The following is a 25040-nucleotide window of genomic DNA, read 5'->3' on the forward strand; positions in this document are numbered from 1 at the left end:
ATTCATTTATTTAGCAGATGTCTCTGTTGATAGGTTTTAAGTGTTGAGTTTTTACTCTGAAGTACATTTGTCTTTTGATTACTTTCCTCATTATAAACTGAGAGCCACAGCAGCCCCTTGGCACCTATGCTCTATTGAAAGCCCATCTTCAAGTAATTATTGATAATTGCTCAAAAGTCTCATCAAACTGCTTTGTTTTTCCTATGAAAATCCTCCTTCCTGTGTGAGGCTTGGGAATGGGGATGAAATGGTTAACAGTGCAGGAAAAGTTTGTTAGACTCAGTGATTTAGTGTTTGCCAGGCACTGCAAAAAAAGTACCTGAATATTCTAAGAGCGGTCCATGTTCTGGGCAATGCAGTAAAACCTGCTCGTTGTTGGATTTACCTCACTGTCAATGAAGACCTTTAATCTGTGCTTGCACTTCCTGCTGGCCCTGACTTTGCTCGGTTTGTGCCTTGCAGGCTGGCAGCTGAAGAGGTGGATTCTCTGGAGTCAGACACAGCCAGCCGCTGGCAGGGGGTCTGCCTCAGCAGAGCATCTCCCACGCCTCCAGAATCTGCAGCCACTGTGAAGTCACTGATAAAGTCCTTTGACTTGGGATGCTCAGGTATTTGGACATTGTACTTTGCAGTAAAACAATTTCTAGCAGCGAGCAGGATCTTCTGCTTCTGGATGGGTGTTTTCTGTCAGTGCTTGGTGCATAAAGATGGAATGTCACTACACAGTGGTTCCCTGATATGAAAAGAGGTAGTTGGGTTTGAAATCCAGATGTTTCCATGGTTTTTCCTTGCAGGTAGCAGTGGACAAAATATCCCAGTTCACAAAGTACCCAGGAGCCCTCTCAGTGGAATTCCAGTGAGGACAGCCCCAGCAGCTGCAGTTTCCCCAATGCAGGTACAAGGAGCTCTTCTGTCCCTGTAGATTCAAAAGAGGTGGACACGGTGCTGGCTTCAGCATCTGCTGACAGGGGGAAGGGGAAACTCATCTGTTTGTTTGCTGTGGAACATCAAATGCTGTGGTCCTAACAAAAAGGATCAAAGTGAGTTTGTCTGGACTTCAGCTTAGAGGTCTTGGTGGACGGATGTGAACTCTGGAATACGGTTTTGAGCTTTTATCACCATGGACCAGAAAAGAGATTTCAGTTTTTGAGAGTGACGTAGAAGAAACATCACACTGAACTAGGGAGCTGGCACGTGAATTGGGACACAAGGGATTGAAGTTTCCAAAATGTGTGCTCCCAGTTATCCAGTGAGGTCTGGTAACTTGTATTAATGCCTGATGATGGTGGGATATTCATTGAAAACTGCTGCTGGAGCTGCAGAGACAAGAATCCTCCTGAGATATGACTCAGGGTGTTGGGAGCAGAGTCAGAGTTGGGAACAGGCATCCTTACTTTTGGTTTGTGACTCTAAATTGTGTTTGCCAAGAGAAAAATCATACAAATAGAAGTGTCAAGTAGTTCAGGAGCCAATGTATTACCAGATAAAATATTGTCACTTTGTCCTTTTATTTTTCACAGTTATTTACCCACCTCTAGGTGCAGCTGATACCCTGCTGAAAGGTTTCTGTATCTCTCTACATGCTTTGTGCTCTTGAGATAGCAGAAACTTCTTTTTGCTCACCTATGTAAGCATGATGGGCAATACTTCTTCAGTTACCTTTTGCACCTTTGTTTGACAGAGACATTCTGTGTATAACAATGCCAAGCCAGCCAGCAAGGGCATTGCCAGACATGCAGACCTGTCAGACCTCCCTCTGGCAGGTAAGTTGTGATCAATGTACAGACACTGCCTTTTCTCTTAACTAAATTTGTTATTAACTCTTGGTCTCAGCCTGAGCCATTTTTCCTCTTCTTACATGGTCAAAGGAAACCTGGAAAGTGCCTCCAATATCTTTGTTTTACAGAGCTTATTAATTTTGTTGTGCTTCTATTCCCATCTTGATCATAACTAAAAAATAGCTGATTTACTGTTGTTTGCCAACACAAACTCCCCTTCTTTGTTCTGAAGGATCCATGGCACCTCTCTAATCCACACTGTGGAACTGGAGAGGGTTGGATTTTGTTCAACATGTATGTCTCTGGAATTAGCCCAAAGCACTGTCTTCTGAGGGTTTATTTGTTTTTAAATTGAGCTTCATTTGAAATACATCAAACATTTCAGATACTGATGTGACTGTTTTAGGAGCAGTCATATTTGGGCTGGAAATAGTTTGTTCTGAGAGTTCTCAAGAGATGAGTTTGTTTTCATTTCACACTTTGCTTTTGTTCTCTTGTCATTTAATATTCTTTCCTACCAGTGTTTGTTTCCCACTTTCTCTAGGCCCTTTATTTTGATTATCTGGTCCTGAATGTAGTTGTTGCATTGTAGTCAAAGTTAGTAACAACAGATTCTTGAATTTTTAAGATGAAATGTTATATTCCTGTAGTGAAACTGCAGGAAGGGACAAAAAAAGCCCCGACAATCAGTCACAACTTCTTGATGGCTAGACCGGATTTTCTGCAATAGTTTGCTAATACAGGAGAGAAATTAGAACCTGGTTAAGCAAGCAGAAGTGTCTGCTTCTGTCTAGGGAAATGGACAGGGTTTATTTGCTTGTATCAGTTGGTTTCCAGGAAGTCTTGCATGAGTGTGTAGATCCCAAACATAACATAAGATCTTTTTAATCTCTACCAGTTTACTGTAGAGTGAAATAATCTATCAGCTATGTAATATGATGCCAGTCCTTAACAATAAATATCCCACTCTGGGCCATGGATAATTTCTCTTATTACCCATATACAGTTCTGTTAAAATCAACAGATATTTTATAAGCCATTGTATGGTAAAAATTTATGGCTGCTTATCTAACAAGTTCCTATATTTACAGCTTCTCTTTGTACCTGGATTTAATTTAGTTCCAATAATCCAGAGCAAAGGCTTACTCACTGTAAAGTTGTAACAGCTCTGGTTCCAATCTAAATAATCCTAGAAGTCAGTTGATCCAAGCCCTAGGCAAACAACACTGAATCAAAAATTATCCCCAAGGAAATTCAGAGTGAAGTAGTCTCCATAATAAAAATCTTCTGGCTGATTCCATCTGACCAGTGTCACAGCAGGGTTCTGTGATGTCCCTAATGTGACCCAAATGTTGCATAGTTGGAGAGGAGCATGGATTACTTCACCCAGAGCTGGTCTTTGGCTGTGATCTTTGAGAATCAGAGGTTTCCTGGCTGCATCTGGACTTTCAAGTACCCAGAAATAAATTAAAGGGAGCTGAAGCTGAGATAAGAAGGAATTCACGCCTCAGTGATTGGCATTAATTAGTGATTATCATAGGGATGGAACTGAAAAAGAGATGGAAAAGTTGTGTTCCACATTCAGTAATTTCTGATAACATGATGTGCAGTCCTGGCTTGTTACATCGCTTTTTATTATTTATTATTATTTAATATATATTGATATGCAATGATTTTCTTTTGACTATATAACAATATATATAACAAATACATTATATAAATTACATAATATGTGTAAGAAAAATACAGATGCATCTGCTGTGAATATATTGAGCCTTCTCCAAGTTATGTCAGAGTGGATGTCAGACATCATGAGGAGTAAGAAGTGCCTTTCCCTGGGCTGTGTTCAGGAGACAAGAGGCTTTCCTGCTATAAGTTTGCTAATGGCAGAAAAGAAATCCTTGTACTAGGGCTGCTCAGTCATCTGGTGAAGATATCTCTGCTCAGCTTTTGAACCTTGGAGACTGTAGATGTTGGTATTTCCCTTCATTCACCTGAGGCCCCTACCCCCCAGCAGGAGTATCAATCACAGGAAACCAGGCAGCCTGTACTGTTGAAATCATCAAAGCCATTCCTTGTTGTGGTCACCTCTAATCTGCTCAAGGTTTCCTAGCCCCATGTGTGTTTAATGAACAAATGAGTACATTTGTTTAGAATCAAAACAACAGACTACATATTGTGTGCTGGGGTGGCAGGACAGTGATTAATCAAATTCTTCAGGCTGCAAACTGACAGCTTTTATTGAATTCCCACAGACCTTCTGAAGGGGAGGAATGAAGAGCTGAAACCAGACCATTACCTCCGCAAAAGCCCCTCCCTGGAATCCCTGAGCAAACCCCCCATGGCCTTCAGCAGCAGGATGCTTTCCTCCACCCCCAGCTGCTTGAAACCCCAAAGCAAACTCAGGTATCAGCTCAATTTTCTGGGAAAAACAGGGCAGTCCAACAGCATTACCTGGAACCAAGATAAATGTTTTAATCTGGAGGATTTCATCTGGATGTTTTAATCTGGAGGATCTCTTGTCTCCAGAGCAGACTCTGCTGGCCAGTCTTTGGGAATTACCAGGCTCTGTTAGATCCAGATATGAAAATTCAGATTGTAATGATCTTTAAAAAGGGAAATGAGGATAACAAGCTTTCACGAGCCACTGAGTTGTGCACAAGAATTCCATCATGATACATGTGGTCAGCCCTCTTTATCTTACTGTCATTTTCCATGTTGTGGTGAGCTAAAAACCAGAGGCTCTGAGGGCTGAAGGAAATTGGATGCATAATTTTCTTCTCTCTTGAGAAAAAAACGTACATTTTCCTCTGATCTCCACTGTTATTTCCACCAGTAGAAGCTGTAGAGTGGAGACAATGTGGGTGTTTTGATTGTTGGCCTTTAAATGTTCTCAGCTTTCACACTTTTCATTTTATTCAAGAACTTGTTTTGCAGCACCTCAGCTGGGTGTGAATTTACTGTTACAGATTCTTTAGGCAGTTTCTTTCAATTTTACATCTAAATGCTAGTTTTCAATATATAAAATAAAGAGATTACTTGAAAATTGTATAAGCAAAGCTGATGACAATAATAGCAGAAATGTTTGGTTAAGACATACCACTGGATATCCACAGGATCTGTTTTTTCAGCTCTTCATGTGCAGTGACACCTCCTTGTGTAAAGGAAAATGCTGATTGCAAGCTCCAAAACCTAATTCAGTGTGGTTTGTGTTCATGTTCTGTGCTGCCATTCTGCCGTGTCATACAGATATTAAACGGATTAAAAAATTAAAAATTAAAGAGATTTCAAGTGCATTTATTGTCTTCTCCCTTCTTCCCTGGTTTAGTGTGGAGAGGAAGGACCCCCTGGCAGCCCTGGCTCGGGAGTATGGGGGTTCCAAGAGGAATGCTTTGTTGAAATGGTGCCAAAAGAAGACTGAAGGTTACCAGGTAAGAGAGTAGGCACCTTTTTACTTTAATCACTTTCCTAAAGTATGCAGTAAGCAGTCACTTCAAAGAAATGTGAATAATATTGTATGTTGATTTTTGCATGTTTACTTTTATGGGCTGTTTCCATCCTCTTCATTCAGATTCTCCTGGCAGTGTTGCCCTTTTCACTGTTAGAAGTGTTCTCTGAGCATCAGCCTGTAGGTTTCTTTCTCTGATTTACACCCAAGTTGAACTAAATGTATTGATTTTAGAAAAAAAGGATGTGGCTTTGCAAATATAGAGGCCTGTGTGACATCTCAGGGTAGATATTAAAGTCAGAAGAACCAAAGCACAATCACAATATTGATTTATGGTGAGAATTTTTCTTCTCTATCTTCACTGCTTTGTTTAGAGGAATTCTCTCTTGGACATTCTTCCTCAGCCTCTCATTCCCATTGCACTCTCTGCTGTGCATTCACTAACTCATCATGAACTTGCTTTTCCCAGCCCCTTACACTCCCATGTGAGGCTGATGTTGAGCTCCACAGGGAGTTTTTATCATTCTTGAGTACAAGAAATGGAGTAAAGAACGTCATCCTCCTTCCTGCCTCAGCCACTGCAAGGGTGGGATGAGGTAATGAGCTCCACAGAGCAGAGCCCTGGTGATTTCTTTTCCAGAGATAACACCCCTGTCTGTGAGGCATCATCTGTGGAAATTCCAGGGTGATCTGTCACGTCATTCTTCACATGGAGCCAGAACCAGGGGGAAGTTGGGATGCAAACTCTTTTCAGCCCTGTGACACAGCAGAATGAGAGCATTAAAAACTTGCTGCATGGCTGCCCAACTTCTCTTTTTGGTGGCAAAGTGTGTGGTAGCAATTCCTCATCTGAGCTGGTGGGGGGGGAAGAGGGGATTCCTTTCTGTTTAAATTATGATTTCATTAAGCAGCATGGGCAGAATCGATTAAAATATTTGATATTCTCAGTAGCAGCTATTCCCCATGTCCCAGATTCCCTGAGGAAACCTGGATGAGTGACCTAGGAAGGTGTCTGGGGAGGAAACCTAGGGACCAGCACACAGGATTCCACTTTTTAAATGTCTTAATTCATACAAAACTTATGCTGTAGATAGAAATTTTCATCCTGCCCCTGGCAAATATAGACTCACTTAGTTTAATTTGGTTTAAGATCAAGTCCAACCATAAACTCTCCTTGCATAGACTACAGTGGGAACATTCCCTGGCCTTGAACTTCAGTGTGTTCCCCAGGAGGCAATCTCATAAAATAAACCAGGGACACTGAGGGGAGTTGGGGGAAGTGCAACACAAATTAGCAGTGGCCTGGAGGGTTTTGTTTGCTTTTTAAAAAAAGAAATTGCATGAGTTTACAGTAACTGAAGGGAAACATGAAAGCATCTATGTTTCTGTAATTGGCTGTGTCAACTCTAAGATCATTATTTAAACAGTGATTTGATATCAGAAAGATATGCATACTGAGAAAAAATATTGAGAACATGAAAACAGAATCACTGGAGTGAAAATAAAGTGGGAGTTCAGTTTAAGGACTAGGAGAAAAGCATATGAAAATGGGATTGCATAAACTGTGGCACGATAGATCATATTATTTCAATTGTCATGGTTTGGTGCCCAGATGAATGTTATGTGGCATTTTGACCATTGATTCTGAATAATTGTGCAGGAGAATGTGCAAAAAATCTCAGTAGGAGCAAGAATTGTGGTGAAATCAGGCTTTGGACTCAGTGTCTTTGTGCAAAACTTTGGTGGAACATCTCCACCTTGAAAATCATATCTAATATATGGTTCCCTATAAGAACTGTGCAGTGGCACAGGCTCTCTGCTGCCAGATACACAATTCTGCTGTTCCTTCTGCCTCTCCAAGTTCATTGACATCATGGTGTGTAATGTAGGGCCATGAGGTGACCAGGCTTGAGAAATGCTTTTGTGGCTCTGAAACTCATTTACCACAAATACTTTAAACCACAAAGCCTGCTGAGAGTAAGCTATTTGTGTTAAAATAGCTTTTTCTCTGTTGTCTTGTGGCTTTTTTTCCATCTATTTAAAAAAGATGATACATCCTAGCAGCATTTTGAAGCAGGAACTGGGTGCCTCTTTTCTAAGAGGCTGGGTTCCTGTGAGCTGGAACTCCTGGAAGCTGCTGAGAGTCATTCTTGTTGCATTATCACCTCCCATAATCATGTCATTAGTGACTGTGGTGTCATTTAAGTGCCCCGATTCTCTTTGCTCTCTGTGGAGACCATTTGTCAAGGGGCCAAACCTCTCTAGATTAAAGTCTATTGCTATTCACAGATGTATTGTGAAAACACAGAACTTTAAGAGGCACTTAACCCATGATCATTAGAATTGAGGATTATTGTTTCTGCCACACATGCTCTCTCTAGAGAGGAGAAGGAACTGCCACCATGTTAATGAATATGGAACTATTTTCATGCTCTTTTCAACCACTACACACCCTTCCTGTGGCCCAAAGGAAAAGAGGATCCGAGAGTGGCTCTTTCCTACAATACATTTTCATGATTATTCTTTGTTCAAAGTGATGTTTGGTTTAACAGGACCTATTTTGCATCTTTCACTTATTGAAGATCCTCCATGCTTTCAGTAAAACTCTGTGGTTGTTTTAAACAGAAGAATGCTAAATAGGAGCAGACAGGGAATGTCCTAGAAGTGATAAAGGGCAATGGCAGCTGTACTTCTGGAAATGTTTGTATTTCATGTATTCTTGATCTGCACTTCAAACCATTCCATGAGATCACCTCCCTATGGCAGTGTCAGTGCATCAGCTGTGGATCAAGGCAGCTCTTCATGGAGCAGAGATACAAAAGCTTAGGGAGAAAAATAAAGCTGTTGCAGTATTTGCTGTTTGTCAAGTAATTATAGCAAGAGACTGCTCTACTGGTGGTTTGGCAGTGGATGTAATATAAATCTCTTTATCCTTTGTGTTCAATTTAAACTCAGACTAATACCAGCTTTTTGTTTACGAATTTGTGGCTTTCTTTTTCTCACAGGAATTTGCATTTCTTTTCTCATTGTGCTAGGCAGTATTTCCTCCAAATCCTCCTTGTTCTCAAGCCCTGTGCCATGCTGTTAGCGCCTGCTTTTTCTGATGCTTTTTTTGCCTGTTTTGCTGGCTGGATGAGATCCAACATGGATTAAGTGTGACCCAAAGATACACAAAGATGGACATGACATATTCCCTTTGGTGAGGTGGTCATGGGACCATTCTCCTTTGGGAGAGGGACTCTGCTGGGACACACTGCCAGGATGGCAATTTTTGGACTGCTCATGCATCAACCAGGTGCATTCCTGGGGCTGGGCGCTTTGTGAGGACCTGCTTTTTATAGGACATCCCAAAGCTCCTTCACAGCCAGTTGTACTTTAACACATCCATGTTTGAAGGTTTCTTCTTTATTCAGGAAAATAAGGGCTATTTTTAGAAAGAGGAAGTCTGTTACTTCTTTGTATGTCATTAGTGTGAGTAGTTGGCATTTTCTGTCTACTAAAGCATTGATCTTTTCTAATTGTCAGCTGAGAAGTTTACCTCACTGGCATCATCTGGGACTGCAGAGCTATGTGAATAATGTAAAAAAATATATATATATAAAATATAAATGCTACCACAGTCCTCAGGGTTGGTACTCAGGCTGGCAGTTCCAGCAGAGTTGATTCTTCATCAGAATTAGAGCTGAATGAGACAAAACCCAGGATCAACCTCTGAACCTGGTCAGAATGTAATACCTGGGACTTCTTTTGACACATCTATGATGGAGCTTAGTTTTAAAGCCTTGAGAATCCCGGCACAGCTGTGCCTTGTCCTGAGGAAATACAGGAGAGAACCCAGTGGTTTCTTAATCACCAGATGTGCACTCAGGATTGGTGTCTGGAATTAAAATGCAGTAGCCAAATAATGGCATGTGAGGAATAACCATGTTGATTACCAATGTAATCACCCCTTCTCAGTGATGCCAGTGCACAAATGGGCTTCCCCAGTGGAGCCAAATAACTTGAGCCAAGCTCTACCTTTTTTCACATAGAGGGCTTTATCCTTTAAACAAACACTAGTCTCTTGATTGGAGGGATAAAATAAATGCAGCTCTCTCAAGCGTAGCTTTCTATCCTGCTGGGTCATTTTAAAAATAGCATTTACATTCTGTCCATCCCAAAGTCCAAGACACTTCCCTTGTGTTGCCTGGATGCACTGACAATCAGTGAAAACACTGAATGGATTGGTCACCAGCTGGAACAGCTCCAAACTGGGAATTTAACTGGGAGGGAGCTGGGCCCTGCTGCTGGTCCACCAGTGACCTTTGCTGGTGGGACCTCTGTCCACCTTGTTTCTTTCCATCCTCCACCCTGAGCCTGCTGCAGTCTGCAGCCTGCCCCTCCACCCAGGAATTCCAGGGCATGCCTAATCTCTGAATTCTCAATACAGATAATTAGAAAGAGCTGTGGGGGCAGCCAGTGTGGTCATTAGCAATTCTGCACCAGGGCTCCAGGCAGGAAGTAGCTGTGCTGCTGTCTTGGACACAGAGTGGAGCTAATTCCTCCCCTCCTCTCTCCCTCCCCTCTTCCCCAGAGTATCTGTGTGGTCCCTGAGCTGTGCTGCTGCATCCTCACTGCTGCAGCCTTGGGAGTGAAGGGACCCAGCCCAGTCTGCTTCTTCTCTGTGGCATTCAGCACTGTGACATTTGTTGGAGCTGCTGAGAAAACTGATGGAAGTGGCAGCTGTGTGGCAAGCAGGGAGTTGCCTTTCAGCAAGGGAGCATAATAAGGGGAATTCAGGCTGAAAAGAGACATGCAGAGCAAAACCCAGGACTGATCAATGTCTAATTGGATTATTACAAGAGGGAGAACTCCTTAGTCCCTGCTTTTGGTGTGTAATCTACCTCTGCAGACAGAAGTGACTCCTGCTCTGCCTTCTCACAGAGTGTGACTGATGGAAATTACAGAAATACCATTCACACTTGATAAATAACTCTTGTCACCATTACCTCATCTCTGAAATGACCCAGACACATCCATAAAATTGCTTCTGCTTAGACCAGCTCTCATTTGGTCCTGTATGTTTAACAACCAACCAGCTCTCTGTGAACTTGGTTTTATACATTTTCTGTCTCTCTTGTGCATAGCAATAAATTAAGACCCAAACTGAGGAATATGTACAAACCCCTGTAACTTTACTAACCTTTAGTGAGACCTTTGAAGTAGGTGACTTTTAGTAATGAGGATGCTGTCATGGGGTTATTTGCATTCAAAACCACTCAGATTATTTGCTAGGAAAGGTTCAAATTCATCCACTGTGTGTTATATGCTCTGCCAGCAGCTACTCTCAGCCTGTGTTCATTAGAAATTGTTTTCTTTATAAAAAGTCAGTCTTTATGTATGAAAATGCAAACAAAAGGAGCAGTAAAAGGCACCAGCAGAGCTGTTTGGCTCCTTAGGCAGGTTGGTTGCTCACTGCACGGTTGCAGGGATGGTTTCAGTGTCAGTAGAATCTTGCCTTGCAAGCGAAGGAAATAGGAGGCTACATAATTACTTTATTACCTCAACTGTCTCCCATTTGCTACTACTTTCATTTTTTACTGTCATGAAAACTTCAGCCATTTCAGCGCCACCTCTCCCTTGTAACCACAGTATCAGAACTAAGCTGCCTTGAAGAGGTCCTGAGCCACAGGAGCAAAGAGCTGAGCTTGAAGAGTGCAGGATTGTTTTAGAATGGCTTTACAATTTACTCTGAACAATGTGTGTAGGACAAGTCCTGTCCAGATGAGCTTGTTTTAAACACAGAATTTTAGAGAGCATCATTCCACCTATACTTGCCAGTCTGCCATGGGTAGGAAAGTTAATATAAGAAAATTGGATCTGCCTGACTTTTTGGTGTCTTCTCTGGTTTTTGAGAGGGAAATAGCTGGGAGCTGAAACATCTTTGTGTAGGATGCATAATATCCTTTTAACATTTTTAAATTTCCTCTGTTTAAATGGCTCTGCTCTATGTAAATTCTATAGCAAATTGATGTTTGATGCTTTTGCAAAAAAAAAAAAAATACAGCCATAAATCCTCTAATATCTTGTCTTTGCTAAAGGACTCATTAATTCACACTTATTGAAGCAAATGATGAATGGTAAACCCAAAGCAGCACCTGTGGCAGCAGTGGAGAAAGGAGCAAACAGAACCTAAAAATGTGATGGGAAGCAGGGATTCTTTATAAAAAGAAATGCAGTAAATGACATGACTTTAAAAGAGCTGGCATCAGTTCCTTTTCAGTTCATAGTGCTGTTATGACATGATTTAACTGCATTTTCAGAGAGCATTTTGTGATCTGAGCTCTGCTGTTCCATGCATGTGTAATCAGCAATAAGATGCGTGGCTAACTGACATGCTGGGACAAGCATTAGAAATATGGATTATGGGATAAAACCATAACATTTTAAAGAAATTTAAAGCAGTTCTTATGGAGACTGCAGTTGGCTGGGCCATTTGAACCAGGGATATTAATACAGGCTGGAGGATAGGAGGTCACCTGGCTTCCTTCCCAGTTCTGGCTACCCACTTAATCTCTGTGCAATACATTGTTGGTTTGATTTCTTTTAATCACAAGGCATTACTTCATTTTGTATTCCATTTAAGCGAAAAAGATTGGTAAGAGAATTGAGAAAGCTTCCTGGTAGTAGATGGACTAAATGTGATGTACAAATCACTTCAGACTTGCAGCTCCCCATTGAAAATAGCTGTGTGCAGTTGTCATCTGGGTGTACCCTGCAATTACAGAAGAATCCAGGCAGCCTTTAATTTCAGGCATTCATGCCTTTCATCCCTGTTAACTGGACCTGACCACACTTCTCATTCACCCATAGTTCCAGTAGATTGCCCAGATGTTTCATATCTTTGCTGGAGCATTTCAGATGAGCTGGAGTGTTTTGTTTGTTTAGGAGGCTGAAAGGAGCCATCCTTCCCTCATGTTGCTTCTTAGGAGCTGTTCAGAACTTGTCCACTGAGAGCCTGAAGATTCCTTTGAATAGAACCTCTTTGGCTGAACCCTGTTAACCTGGCCCCAGCCAGTTAGGGTGTAATAAATCAAATTAGAGCTGCTTTTTGTGCAGCTGTTGTTAAAGATGGGTAGGTTTGGATCCTCTTTGGAAGTTGATTGTCAAGGTACCTTGATCCATTTTGCAATAGAAAGGTCAGAGTTCAGATGTGCAGAGCTGTGGCTTCTGCTCAGACATTTGTTTAAATATATCCAATAAAACCACTGAGCTGTTCAGGAGGAGCTGTGGGGGCCTGGGTACTGATGAGCTGGAGGAAGCTGAGCCACTTGAGGGAAGCTGCTATTAAAAACAAGGCAACTGAATAGATTCAATAAATGAATCTATTTACTCAATAGATTTATTTTCAAGTATTTAATTTTATATTCTGCATGGGCTGAACCTCCATGATCAGCCATTCTGGCAGGGTCCTGGTGTGCCATTCCATCCCAATAACTTGGGAGAGGCGGGAAGGGATGCTGGATGCTGAGGGAATGGAATAATGATGCTCAGGTTGTCTTTCTTGCAGGCCTTCCTCAGAGTTCCAGGCTAGCTTCAAGCTGATTCATGTCTGTAATTGATAATTCTGGCTCTCAGGAAGAAAATTATGACTCAGAGCCATTGCTGTGGGCACAGTAACACGTGCATAGTGGGAATATCTGGTATCAGGATTTTAACCTACTCAGACTGTAATGAAGAGTGCATGATGTCATTGTTGCTTTTTGCTTGGAGTCAAAGATCGAGTGAAATCTAATGGGGTGGTGGTTTTTTCCTCAGACAAACAAAGAATTGTTTTTAGTGAGAACAGATCACACAGATTTCCCTGGGTGTCTTTAGCAGGGCTCTCCAAGGGCTCTGTTATCTGCAGGAAAGGTCCTGTTCCTGGAATGGGGGGCTAAGGTCAATCACTTCCAGCTGTTTTGTGTCTTTTAGGCTTGACCTGACACTGATATCCTAGATTGTACATGTTATCCAAATAATATTGCCTGGATATTTCTTTTTTTTTTTTTTTAATTTTACTTTAATGTTCATAGAAACAGACCCTCCTGGGCACTCTGGTACTTTGATAGCTGTGCTCCCTGTTGTCCTTCCAGATCCCAGTGTCTGAACACTCCCGCTGCATGTAGAGGAGTTCACTTGTGAGCTTGAAGAGAATTAAGTGTTTCCACTGATTGGTGACACTGCAGGAGTGCTGAGGACAGAGCCTGGTCTGCCACTGACCACAGGATGTACTGTGGCCATATGACAGCAATTTTTCCCCCCTTTTCCTGTTAAATGCTGCAGCTCAGTTTGATCTGAATCCCTGCTCCATTTTCCCATTTCTCCCTGCACTCATTCTGATGGCTCAGAGTGTTGCCATCCTCTCTGGGTGTCTCATGAGAAGCCACATGCAGTTTTCAGAGTTTGGGGTGGGATTCTGCTGTGAGCACAGTGGGACACAGAAATCACCCTGCTGCAGCTTGGGGTTGTGCATTAACAACCAGCATGGACACAAATAGAATCCCATATATTCAGGGACTGAATAGGGAGAGAGGTGTGGCAGCAAGACTGAGACAGGCTCTGCTGCCAAAGTAATCAAGAGAAGGGAATAGTTTCCGAGGTGTTCATTCCCTAAATTGTTTTCCTTTTTTTTTTTTTAATGGCTTCAGGGGAGCCAGAGATCTTCCGAGAAATCAGAGTTGTCTCTATTTTGACTTAATTCCTCTTGGTGTAGTGGAATGGGGAGGTACTACAAATAAAGCTGCAGTGTAGCAAAACACAGATCACTTTTCATTTACCATGTCCTTATATCCCAAACTGAAAAGTATCTAACACAGAAGCCAAGATGAATTGCCAGGGAGAGGGGTTTGTACTTTGTATGAAATGGAAATGCATTTGTTTAGAGAAAAAGAAACCAAAATTCATTGATTCTTGTTAGATGTAAAAATGGAACTAAGTGGGCTTGAGTATGCCTAGGTATTTTTTACTGTGAACTGAACAGTTGAGCTGAACCTTTGAGTGTTCATTTTGGGTTTGCATTTAGGACAAGGATTCAGATTTGAGTTCATTTTGGCTGTTGATTGTGGCAAACCACTTTGCAGCAGATTTCATCTGTGGTTCAAACATGGTCAGCAGAATCCCATCCTTGAACTTTTGCTTGTTTGTAAGACTTAGATCCAAAAGTTACTGAGGATGACTGGCTGGACAAAACTGTTGGGGAGGTGAGGATTTTTGGACCTAGTTTTGGTGTAGACATGAGCACTTCTTGTGTGTAGATATTGTGATTTGGGAAGAGGAGAAGAGCTTTAAGTGTATTTAAAATTGCAAAGGTAAGTAAAATTATTAAACTGATTCTGGGATAGTGAAATATTGTGTGAAGAAGTTTTTTGTCTCACATATCTCATAGTAGCATCGTGAAAATGAGGATAGATACAATGTTCCTACACAAACAAGCTTTCCCTTTTTGTCTAGTCCTGATGCATAACTAAGGCTGTGTTTGTTCCTGTTTCCATGGCCTTTGGGAAAGAGGAGGAACAACCTCCATTTTCCATTTCCATCCTACAGTATAAAATGAGAATATTGGCATTTGCTGATAAGCTATTTGCTGATAAAACATATTGGCCTCAGTAAAAACACTTCTGTAACTTGGCAGTCAGTCCTTTCCCACTAACTGCAGATTGATAAATAGAAAGGAACTTGTTTGTCTGAAACTTCAAGAAAGCAGAATAATCCAGCTCAGCCAATTCCATACACACAAAGTTGGACTTCCAATTAAAAAGTTGCAACTTTATGGAATAGGCAATGCCAAGGCAGCTTTCAAAGCAAAATATTTTTTTTCTTGTGATGGTGTTCAACCAGTGCCTCATTTTTGTATTGTCTCCACTGACAGATGTTAATAGAGCCCTACAATGTGGTGGCTGGTGCACTGTGGGGATGTCAGCTGCTTTCTGAGCTCATTAGAGTTGTAGATTTATTACAAAGTATTTTAACCTGAAATATTCTCTACTGCTTCAATTTGAGTCATGTTTGGTTATGGACATTTATTACTAATTGGAAATCCTGTTTGACTGGACCAGGTCCAGGTTGGATAACTAATCAGTGAGGCATCAGGAGCAAGGAGCACATGCTGAAATAATTCCTGTCTGGGTTTTAATGTGTCTGCATCAGCTGTTGTATGAGAGATGCAGTAAAAGCCTTGTCTTTGGGGGAGTCTTGAAAGAAATGAGAAAACAGCTAACTAAAGAAAATGCAGAGGTGGGGAGTGTGAACTGAAGCTGACCACAGGGGAGGATGTGGCTGCTGAGGGGGGTTGGAGGTCACTCCACACCTGCAGGAGTTTGGGAGAGGGTGCAGCTCCACCGTGTCCCAGAGCCCCCCTGCTCCAGGAGCTCTTGCTCTGTAGCAGTTCACTGTTCTGTTTTTAGCTGCTATTTGCAACTACAGCTGCAAGACTTGGCCATGGGAATTCCTGAGTGTGCTGGTATGGCCAGGCGGTGCAGACAGGAGCATCAGAAAGGTCACCTTGTTCACAGGAGCAGAACTAGGCCATGGGCCTGTTTTAACTGCAGCTGTGCCCTGTGAGAGCATCCAGGGAAGAACCCCAAGTGCACTCTGTATCCCCAGAAATCCTGTGTTTCAAAGGAGTTCTCTGCAGATGGGCTGACTTCAAAATACCATTTTCTGTTTCTGTAGTCACTGCAGCCCCCATGGTTCTGGACCTCAGCTGTCGTGAACAGGGAAACTGGGCTTGCTCTGTGCACCTGAGTGCAGCCTTGTAGTAAGAGGCTGGCAAAGAACAATCCAAGTGTCTAGAAACAAGGGAAGGGAGATGGTTTTTGTCCATATAAACTCCCAACTCTATTAGACTATCTATTTCTAAATTTTTCTTCTTTACCTCCCTCCTTTTGGAGATAGCAGTGTTGGGAGTGTCACCACAGATATTTCTAGCTCAGTTCTGGGGTTTTTGTTCCATGGCTGCATAAAAACTATTGTTTGGAGATTTTGTTGGTGGTGGTGGTGTTGTGTAGCACTGTTCAAGGATGACTCATGTTTTCTCTTACAGAATATTGATATTACCAACTTCAGCAGCAGCTGGAGTGATGGGCTGGCCTTCTGTGCTCTCCTGCACACATATTTGCCGGCACATATTCCTTACCAGGAGCTCAACGGCCAGGACAAAGTAAGTTGTGTTGTACATTTGCAGAATTCACAGTGAACAGAATGGATGAAAAGGGGAAGGAAACCAACAGTGAACTCCCAGAGAGAAATGCAGGGACTGCTGGGTGAGAAGTCAGTGACAGGTTGGCTAAATCCAGTGAGTGCTGCAATAAACACAAAGACAGTATCTATCACAGTAAGAATTATATGATGTACAACAATGCCTTATATTAATTAAAACCTTTGCAGAAACCTTTCACTCATAGTAAAGACAGAACTGTAGGGGTTTTTTTTCCAGTTGTAACCAGTTTCACAACAACCTATTTGTCAAAAACAGAGGGTGTCACTCAGGCAGAAGTAGATGAGCTGTTCAAAGACAAAGAACTTGTGAGTGATCAAAAAAGAGTGAGACTCAAAAAAGAGTCTGCAGGCAAGTATGGAATCCAGGGGTTTAGTTTTCAAATACACCTGCTCATTTAAACTTACTGGGTAACCAGATGCAAGGAAAGGTTCAGGAGCAGTGCTTTGATGTTAATCCTTTTGAACTTTATTTTTACAGAAGAGAAATCTGCTGTTGGCATTTCAAGCTGCTGAAAGTGTGGGCATCAAACCCAGTCTGGTGAGTAACCTTTGAGCAAGGGGACATTTTTTGCAAACACCATTCCAACACCTTTCCTTTTTGCCATGAGGCCAGTCAGTGACCTTGCACTCAAAGTGTCACACGGTGCTGGGGAAGGCTGCACCACCATCAGGAAGGCGTTAGCAGAACTTCCAGAAAGAATTTGTAGAATCACAGAATAAATATAATTTGGAGGAGCTGCTGAAGGTCATCCACTATTGAAATGAGGGAATGGATTATGTTCTTATTTTAGATGCCAGCTGCAGATTATTCATAATTTTATGGACAGACTTGCCATATTACACCATTACATTAATGGTTGCACCATTTTGTTTCCTGTTGTTTTAGTGCTTTAAGAAACAGAAAGATGTTAAACTGTTCAAAAAAACTTTTCCAAAATTAACTATATGACAAGGGAGATAGAAGTTTAATATGAAGGGAAAACTATTATGGGGTTCATGAGCTAGATTCAGAAGCAAAGAAGGATCTGCTTAAATGAAGTTGTATAGAGAAGTGATCTTTGATTACAGATGAAAGAAATATTTTAGATTGTAGAATGCATGAAGAGATTTCAGAATTGCACTTGCCCAGTGATCATCCCAGTGATCCTGATGGCTGTAAGGGGCTCAGGAGTGGGAGCAGAAGTGTGGAGGGGGCTCAGGGGAGAGCCATGTGGGGCTGCCTGAGCGTGGTGCTGTGTCTGGCAGGAGCTCAGCGAGATGATGTACACGGACCGGCCCGACTGGCAGAGCGTCATGCAGTACGTGGCCCAGATCTACAAATACTTTGAGACCTGAGCTGCAGAGCAAGAGGTGGACACGAGTGGGGAAGAGAACAAAGAATGCTACAGATGCACTCGATCACTTTAAAAACCTGCTCGCTCCTCTTCCACAACCAAGCAAAGCTCTTAGTGTGAAAGGAGGCTCTTCCATAGGTTTGATTCCATCTGGGACTGCAACCAAATAATTCCCTGTTGTCCACCTTTGCAAACCAAATCCATTGGTAAGTTTGCTCCCACATGGAAATTGCAAAGCGTTTTCAAGCACACATGGGATATTTCTGAAGAGGATCCCTTGGGCTAACAACGTTTGCCTTGACAGGAGACCTGCTACACAATGAAGTTTTAAGTCAATGTTGGACTATGCTGGCACTCAAGGGAGGCTGGGAGATTAATATTAATACAAAAGCTCACAAAAATGCTCTTCTTGCCAAAAGATGCTTAATTCATCCCAAGTACATGTTGTTTTCTTGCCTCCATGTATTTTATAAAACACCTTGACAGATGCACTTAAGTTGTAGAACCTCAACCTGAGTTACTCTCACACATCTCACCCAATAACTGCACTAATTTACTCATAGCATAACCAGCAGGATGGTAACAGGATCATTTGTAACTCAGAAACCACCCTCTGTTTATCACCAGCTAGTGAAATAAGTCTGAAGGTCCTGTTAGGTGCTGGGACTTCATTTCATCTCAAACAGAAATAATCTCTTTGAGGAAAAATAGGTTTATTACTCCAACTTCATTATTTGATTACTCTGGGAAGCCAGAGCTTGGTTTCCTGGCTGACTGTGCAGGCACAGTTATCACAGGAACATTGCAAATGCAATTTAACAGCTTTAGCTTGAGAGGTGCCAGTAATCAGGTGAGCAATACAGTGACATCTCATATTTTTTGTGGATTGAGTGGAGCAACTTCTTCCTTCTGTGTTGCTCCTGTCTGGTCAGCAGAGCTGTGTCATTGCTGCCTGGAGGCAGGAATCTGGAGACAGCCTGTGCCCTGGGCCATGAAATACAGCCCATGGAGCACTGGGACATGCTTGGAGATGATGTCATGCTGTAAAGGAACACAGTCATATATCAGCACCAATGGAAGGTGCAGCTTCACTCCACAGATGACAAGCAATGTAACTGGAACCCGTCTGTGCCAGGGATATCAGGCGCCAGGGAGCAGCTTCCCACCTCAGAAACACTGTTAGGAAAATGCCTGATAGACACTGTGAAGTGTCCATTATTCTGTGTCTCTCATTTCACCTGATGAAATTAATTTTTGTGTTTATCTCCAAAGATGGAAGCATCCAACAGGCTGCTGGATTTGTTCTAGGAGCAGGTCTGGGAGAGCATGTAAAGGCTGCCTGGCTGCTTCAGGGCATGCTGGTAGGAGAAAGTTGGTGATTAGTTACTGTGCTTAACCCTGATGCTTTGTGGACATTAGTCTTAGGGAGCTAGGGATCATTTCTCTCTTGTAAAAAATACTAGTGCTCACTGCTCCTGCCTCCTGGAAAAAGGCTCATGAAATGGAAACAAGAGATTTCACAGAACAAAATTGATTTCAGGCTTTCAAGGGCTTTGCAGGTGGCTGATCTCAGCCTCTGGTTCCCCGTAGTGCTTTGTTATTTGATTTGATTTTACTTTGTAATGCTATTTAATTAATAAACAATGTATTTCAGACTTGGTGTTCTCACAGCAGAATAAAGGATTCAGGAATAGATGGAAGAGGCCAGGGAGTGCTTTGAACAAAGAGGATACTGGAGGAAGGCAGTGCCTGTTCTGGGCGAGGACAAAACCATCTCTTGCTCTTGGTTTTAGTCTGAAATTTATTCTAATCTATTGCCTCTGGGAAAGTCCAGCTCCAATCTTTGGAGAGGCTGTGTGATAAAAATGGCCAGGGGAGAGCGCTGACAGTGCCCCTGCACACTGACTGCCATCCTGACTGTGAGAAACCAGCTGAGTGCTGCCAAGGCAGTCCTTGCAGGGGAGCCCTTCCTAGGTGGAATTCACTCTGGGATTTCTCAGCACGCCCTGCTGTCCATGGAGAACCCAAGATGAGTTGCTCTAAAATACAGGATGAGATGGAAGAGGAAAACTGTCCTGAGCAGAGTTCCTTGAGGCACTGGCACTGCAGGGCCCCATTGCCTGGTGGATGCAGCAGCTCTTTTCCCTGGAGGTGTCCCCTGGCAGGGATCCCAGTTCTCTCCAACGGGCTGGAGTTCAAAGCTGGAGTGAAGTCAGCACAGAAAATTCCATATTCCTCAGTGGGCTTTGGATTGGGCACTTGCGGGGATGAGAAAAACACTTTTAATTCCCAGTGTGTGGTAAACATCTTAAAGTCAGAGTAAATGATGTAAAAAAAGGGAATTTTAACCCTGTGGAAGGGTTTGCAGCGTGGCTCAGTGTCCATGGGGTGTGTGTTACCTCCTGTGTGAGCATCCTCTGCTCCCAGGGCTCTTCTGGCACTGCTCTGGCTCTCAAGGCTCACTTTACCCTTACAGACCATTCTGTGGGATCCAGGAGCTGTTTCTCTTTTTTTCCAAATGATTTGTGCAAAGCAATGTTTCTGTCATCTCTTTGCTGCTTCCTCTCCTATGCCCCTCCCAGCAGCATAGTCCAAACACTAATTCTACCCAATTCTAGTGGTGTATTCCTAATTTTTTTACTTAGCTAGGAGTTAGTTACAACACAGAGTTGTAGTAGGGAAGAAGATACTTGATTTTATCTTTTCTTCAATGTTACTGTTCTGTCCTCAAACCTGCAAAACATCTTATTTTGATACTTTGAGAGATGGTTTTCCAGATTATTTTTTTAAATTAAGAATATTGTTTATTTGTTCATTTTTAAACCTTGCACAGTTACATTTCTAGACCTTGATTTTCACAAGTTGCTGTCGTTTTTCACGCTGCCTTAAAATTTCAATATGAATTTAAATTTATCCTATATGAGATGCTGCAGGCCTGATTTTCAGAGACTTTACAGGCCCTTGTGAGACATCTCAGATTGGAGCTGCAAAATTTAAGTTCCAGCTGCCTTTAAAGTCAGGGAATTTAATTAAGCAAGAGAATATGTGGATAGTCTTTATAGAAGTTCTGAGAATTCTCTGAAAATGTCCTGAATGTGATGATGTGACAGGGATGATGTTGAGCAGTAGGTTTGTCTGAACCTCCTAAATCCTTTCTGACTTTGCCTCTTAGGAGTAATGGCTCATTCCCTGGTGTGCAGGCAGATAAATCTTGTCTTGTACCTTGCTCCTTGGATTTCACTCACAGGCACCACCTGGGGAGTCTGTGGGACTGCAGGGAAGCAAACGGCTGATTTGGGATGAGCAGGTGAGAAGAAGGGTTAGGAAGGGGGTGCCAGTGACATTCCAGGGAGGGATGTGCTGTAGGGTAGGAGAGGAAAGGAGATTGGACTGTGGGAGGTACAGTCCTGCCCCTGGGATTTCAGGTGAGACAGAGAAGGTACAAATTGTTTCATGGCTTGGGAAGGTACAGAGGAGTGAAGAGTGAGCCCACAGTCAGCCCTGTGAGGAGCTTTGTCTGAAAGTTCCTGGTGAGACTGAGGGAGAGCCCAGAGTGTGAGGGGAGGGACAGGGGACAGACACACCTGGGGCTCTTTGTCACAAAGGACATCAGAGGGTCTGTGTGGGCTGTCAGCTTGAGGGGCATTCCTCCTAAGAGTGCAGCCTGGGGGTCTCAGCAGGTGAGGGGAGGACACAGCGCAGTTGGCTGCCCTTGCCAGGCTCCCCTTCCCGCAACACAAAGGGGACAAAGGCTTCCTGTTCTTCCTGCACTGCAGCAAGGCAGCTGTGCTAAGCAGAGGGATTTGGGACTTATGCAGGGTCCCTTTGAGGTTTGGCAGTTTTCTTTCTGTGATTGGAAGTTGGTTTTGACAGGTTTTCTCTCTTGTTTTGTACGTGCAACCAGTTCTGTGCAAGTTTTCTGTCTGAACCAAGTGCACGTTGGCAGAATGGTTGGTTCTTCCCAGTTTAATTCCTGACCTGGAACTCTTCAAAAATCCACCTTTTGGCTTCCCTGACTTTCCCCCTTCCTTGGCAGTGACCACACGAGCCTGGGCTTGTTGGTTTGTTCATACCTCCCTCATCCTGCTGTGCTGGGGGTACCAGCAGCAAGGATCTGACTGGGCCAGCTCTTGGCAAAGCTGAGCCTTGTGCATCTGATCACAGGTAGGGGCTGTATGGGATGAGATTATGCATTTTCCTGTCACAAGAGGGCTTTTTGCCTAAAAAGACTCAGGGCATGGAGCATTAAGACATTTTTAAACCCAGCAATAAGTTCTACTATGCTCAGCTGTGTTGGTTTGTCCCAACTGCAGTGCCATCGACGCTCACTCATTGACACAGTGCAGAAGCAGCTTCTCACTGAACTGCAAGTAACTTTATTTTCTCAACTGATGGTCTCTCCATTTTTGACTTGCACGTGTGCCAAGTCCCATTGGACAGTGCTGGACACAATGTTTTTATTGACTGTTGGTCCAGGCTTGAGTTTGTCATATGGGATGATCACCTCTGACAGTTTTAGCTTTCTCTGTTGGGTACAGATGTTCCATCATAATCTAATTTATACAAAGAGCACATTAGAATGTACATACTAAGCATTGCAGATTTGGACATGCTAATATTTAAATATTAACATTATTAAAATGTATGATGCAAAATCTGTGTAATATTTCTAATAAATCTTTTTCTGTTTCTGAGGTTTGTTGAAATGTTTCCGTTACCTACATACAGTACAAAATCCAAAGTATCTGCCATCCCTGGAAGTGTTCAAGGCCAGTTTGGATGGCAGTCTGGAAGGTGAGATGACAGCTCCCAGAGCTCAAAGCACCTGGGAGGCAGTGACAGAACATTGCAGAGAGTCAGCAGTGTGTGCACAGTGCCAGAAACATCCCTTGGAGTCTTCTGCAGCCACCATCCCCTCTACCCACAGAGCTTTCAGAGGTGCTGAGATCAAATTCCAGAACAATTTCACAGAGGCTGCTTTTGTCTCACCAAGGTGGTGACAGCAATACCAGAACAATCCAGCTGCCAAGTAAGCAAAGAAAACTGAGATGATAAAAGAAACGAGCATTTAAAGCTCTTCAGGCCTCTCAGGTGTGTTTGTGTCCAGCTGGGCAGGTGAAACCCTGTGGGAAAAGTTGTCATTTACATAACCCAAGCTACTTTGCCTTTCCCCACCTAAGTATTGTGTTTCAGCCCTGGATTTTTAATGCTGGGCCTTAAATGATGCTCCCAGGCTCTGCTGTCTCTTTTCAGAGTACACTCCTAGTGCTTTGATTCATTTGTGGGGAAAGCTGGATTCTCTGTGGGCATGGCCAGTGAGGGAGAGCCATGGACAGGTTTGGTTCAGCAAGAGACTGAAATCTAAAGCCAATATTTTCCTGGGGGGATTTGTGGGTGGTTGTAGGCGGGGTGAGAGGACAGGATCCAGGGCTGCTCTGTGGCTCAGTGTGCTTTCAGTGACTCCTGGTGCTTGGAGAACATGGATTGGCATGGAAAGAATTCCCTTCCTGACTGGTGAAAGGAGGAAGGCAGAGCAGATGGAAGAGAAGCATAAGAAATGTGAGTAGAATAAAGAGTCTTCCAGATGGGCTGCAAAGGTCAGAAGCAGGTGGTTGAAGCCTCACAGAATTATCCAGTTTAATACTGGAGGGCTCTGGAGTAAATGTTACCCAGGAGAGTCAGGTGCTGGGGGAGTCACTGGTTTTATTGAGCTTAACAGGAAGAAAATGAGGCTGTAAAATGTCAGCGTGGGTAAATATTATTCACACATCCAGAAAGTGAGCTGCTTTTCTCTCTTAAATACACAGCAGTGACCGAGGCTTCATCCTCAGCCCCCCAGCAAGAGTTTAAGCTGGTTAAAGAGAAAGTAACAAGATTAAGAGAATTAACGTGGGAGCAAATGCCTTTCTTAACCTGCTCCACACAGCTGCACACCTTCTGTGCAAAGCTCCCGTTAAAACTTCTCTTGGCTTAAAAAAAAAAAAAAAGAATTTATAGCAGTTCAAACCTTTGTTCCACCTTGATGTGCTGTAACTTTTGCCTCCTCGGTCAGCTCATCCTTTGTCTCACAGGAAGCCACTCCCAGGCTCTAATCTTGGAGACAAAGGAACTCCCCAGGTGAGCGATTCCTCAGGACATTCCCAACATTCTCCCAACAGGATGAAATTCCTGGGAAGTGAGGCTGCAACCATGACTCTTGGGGTTTTTTTCAGTTAGAGAACGTTTGTTACTTTCCTTACCCAAATTTGAACTACAACCAGGGCAGGTCCAGTGAAAGCAATGAATGAAAGTGTTCAGCCCAGGCAACCTAAATGTGTCTGAATAAAAATAATTTATTCAGAAATAATAATCTCTGCAAAGCTCAGCCCTGGAGAGCCCTTCTGGGAAAGGGGGAGTTCTGTCTGAGGCTTGCAGAGGGGTTAATAATATTAATAATAAATAATAATATGCCATGGGATAGTTTCAGAGGGACTGAGCTCAGAGGGTTTCTGATGGAGTCTTGCAAGGATGGAATCCACATTAACCAAATTCTTGGGCTTCAACAGCACCAGGTTTCCTTTTGCCAGTGGTTGTGGAGCATGGATGAAACAAAACCCTCATCTCTGATGGAGCAATCCAGCAGGGGCTGTGCAATAACAACCTTGGGGTTCAGACAGGCTTTGAGTGCAGATTCAGTATTTGCTGCTGTGCACAGGAAGGTTGGTCCTGCCCCTGCATTTGCTCATTTGTATTTTTGTGTGTATTCTGCAGCTTCCCTTCACCACAGCTAAGCTGCTCTTTAACCCCTGGGTGACCTACCTGGCTCTGCCTGTGAAAGGAGTCTGATTTTTGGGGATCAAAAGTGGTTTTCAGAGCTCTGGCTGGGACCTGGAACACCAGAGGTTTTTATGTCCTCTGACAGCCACAGATAATCTCAATAATAATGATAACAGATACTTATAAATAATGAGCTCATCTTGCAGAGAAAGCCAGCTGAGGGATTTGAACTAAATCTTGCTTTTATCTAGTATTTGAGCATAATTCCATATTCAGAGCAGTTGTGTTGCACCCGTTCAAGACCTTTCACTGCATTCATTTGGAGCTCCAAATGTCACATCTGTACATGAACCTGAATTGCTTTAAAGGCTGGGGCGGAGGACTCATTTCCCTGATGTCAGGGAGCAGAACCACTTCTCCTTTTGCTGTGCAGTGTTGATTGGGAGTGAAGAGGACACTCAGCAAGCTCTGGGCGTAGGAACTCGT

General features: G+C 43.0%; 1 protein-coding gene across 1 annotated transcript in view; it reads left to right on the plus strand.

The window, feature by feature from the left end:
* The window catches only part of SPECC1 (sperm antigen with calponin homology and coiled-coil domains 1), a 52580-nt gene extending 30088 nt beyond the window's left edge, over window positions 1-22492 (plus strand). Inside the window, exons 6-13 of the mRNA XM_030962478.1 lie at window positions 463-608; window positions 795-895; window positions 1682-1763; window positions 4034-4184; window positions 5107-5209; window positions 16289-16405; window positions 16943-17002; window positions 17710-22492. Coding sequence (XP_030818338.1) covers window positions 463-608; window positions 795-895; window positions 1682-1763; window positions 4034-4184; window positions 5107-5209; window positions 16289-16405; window positions 16943-17002; window positions 17710-17799 — 850 coding nt within the window. The 3' untranslated portion in view covers window positions 17800-22492. The remainder of the gene's footprint in view (window positions 1-462; window positions 609-794; window positions 896-1681; window positions 1764-4033; window positions 4185-5106; window positions 5210-16288; window positions 16406-16942; window positions 17003-17709) is intronic.
* The last annotated feature ends 2548 nt before the right edge of the window (window positions 22493-25040 follow it).

This window comes from Camarhynchus parvulus, chromosome 19, assembly GCF_901933205.1.
Source record: "Camarhynchus parvulus chromosome 19, STF_HiC, whole genome shotgun sequence".
NCBI lineage: Eukaryota > Metazoa > Chordata > Aves > Passeriformes > Thraupidae > Camarhynchus > Camarhynchus parvulus.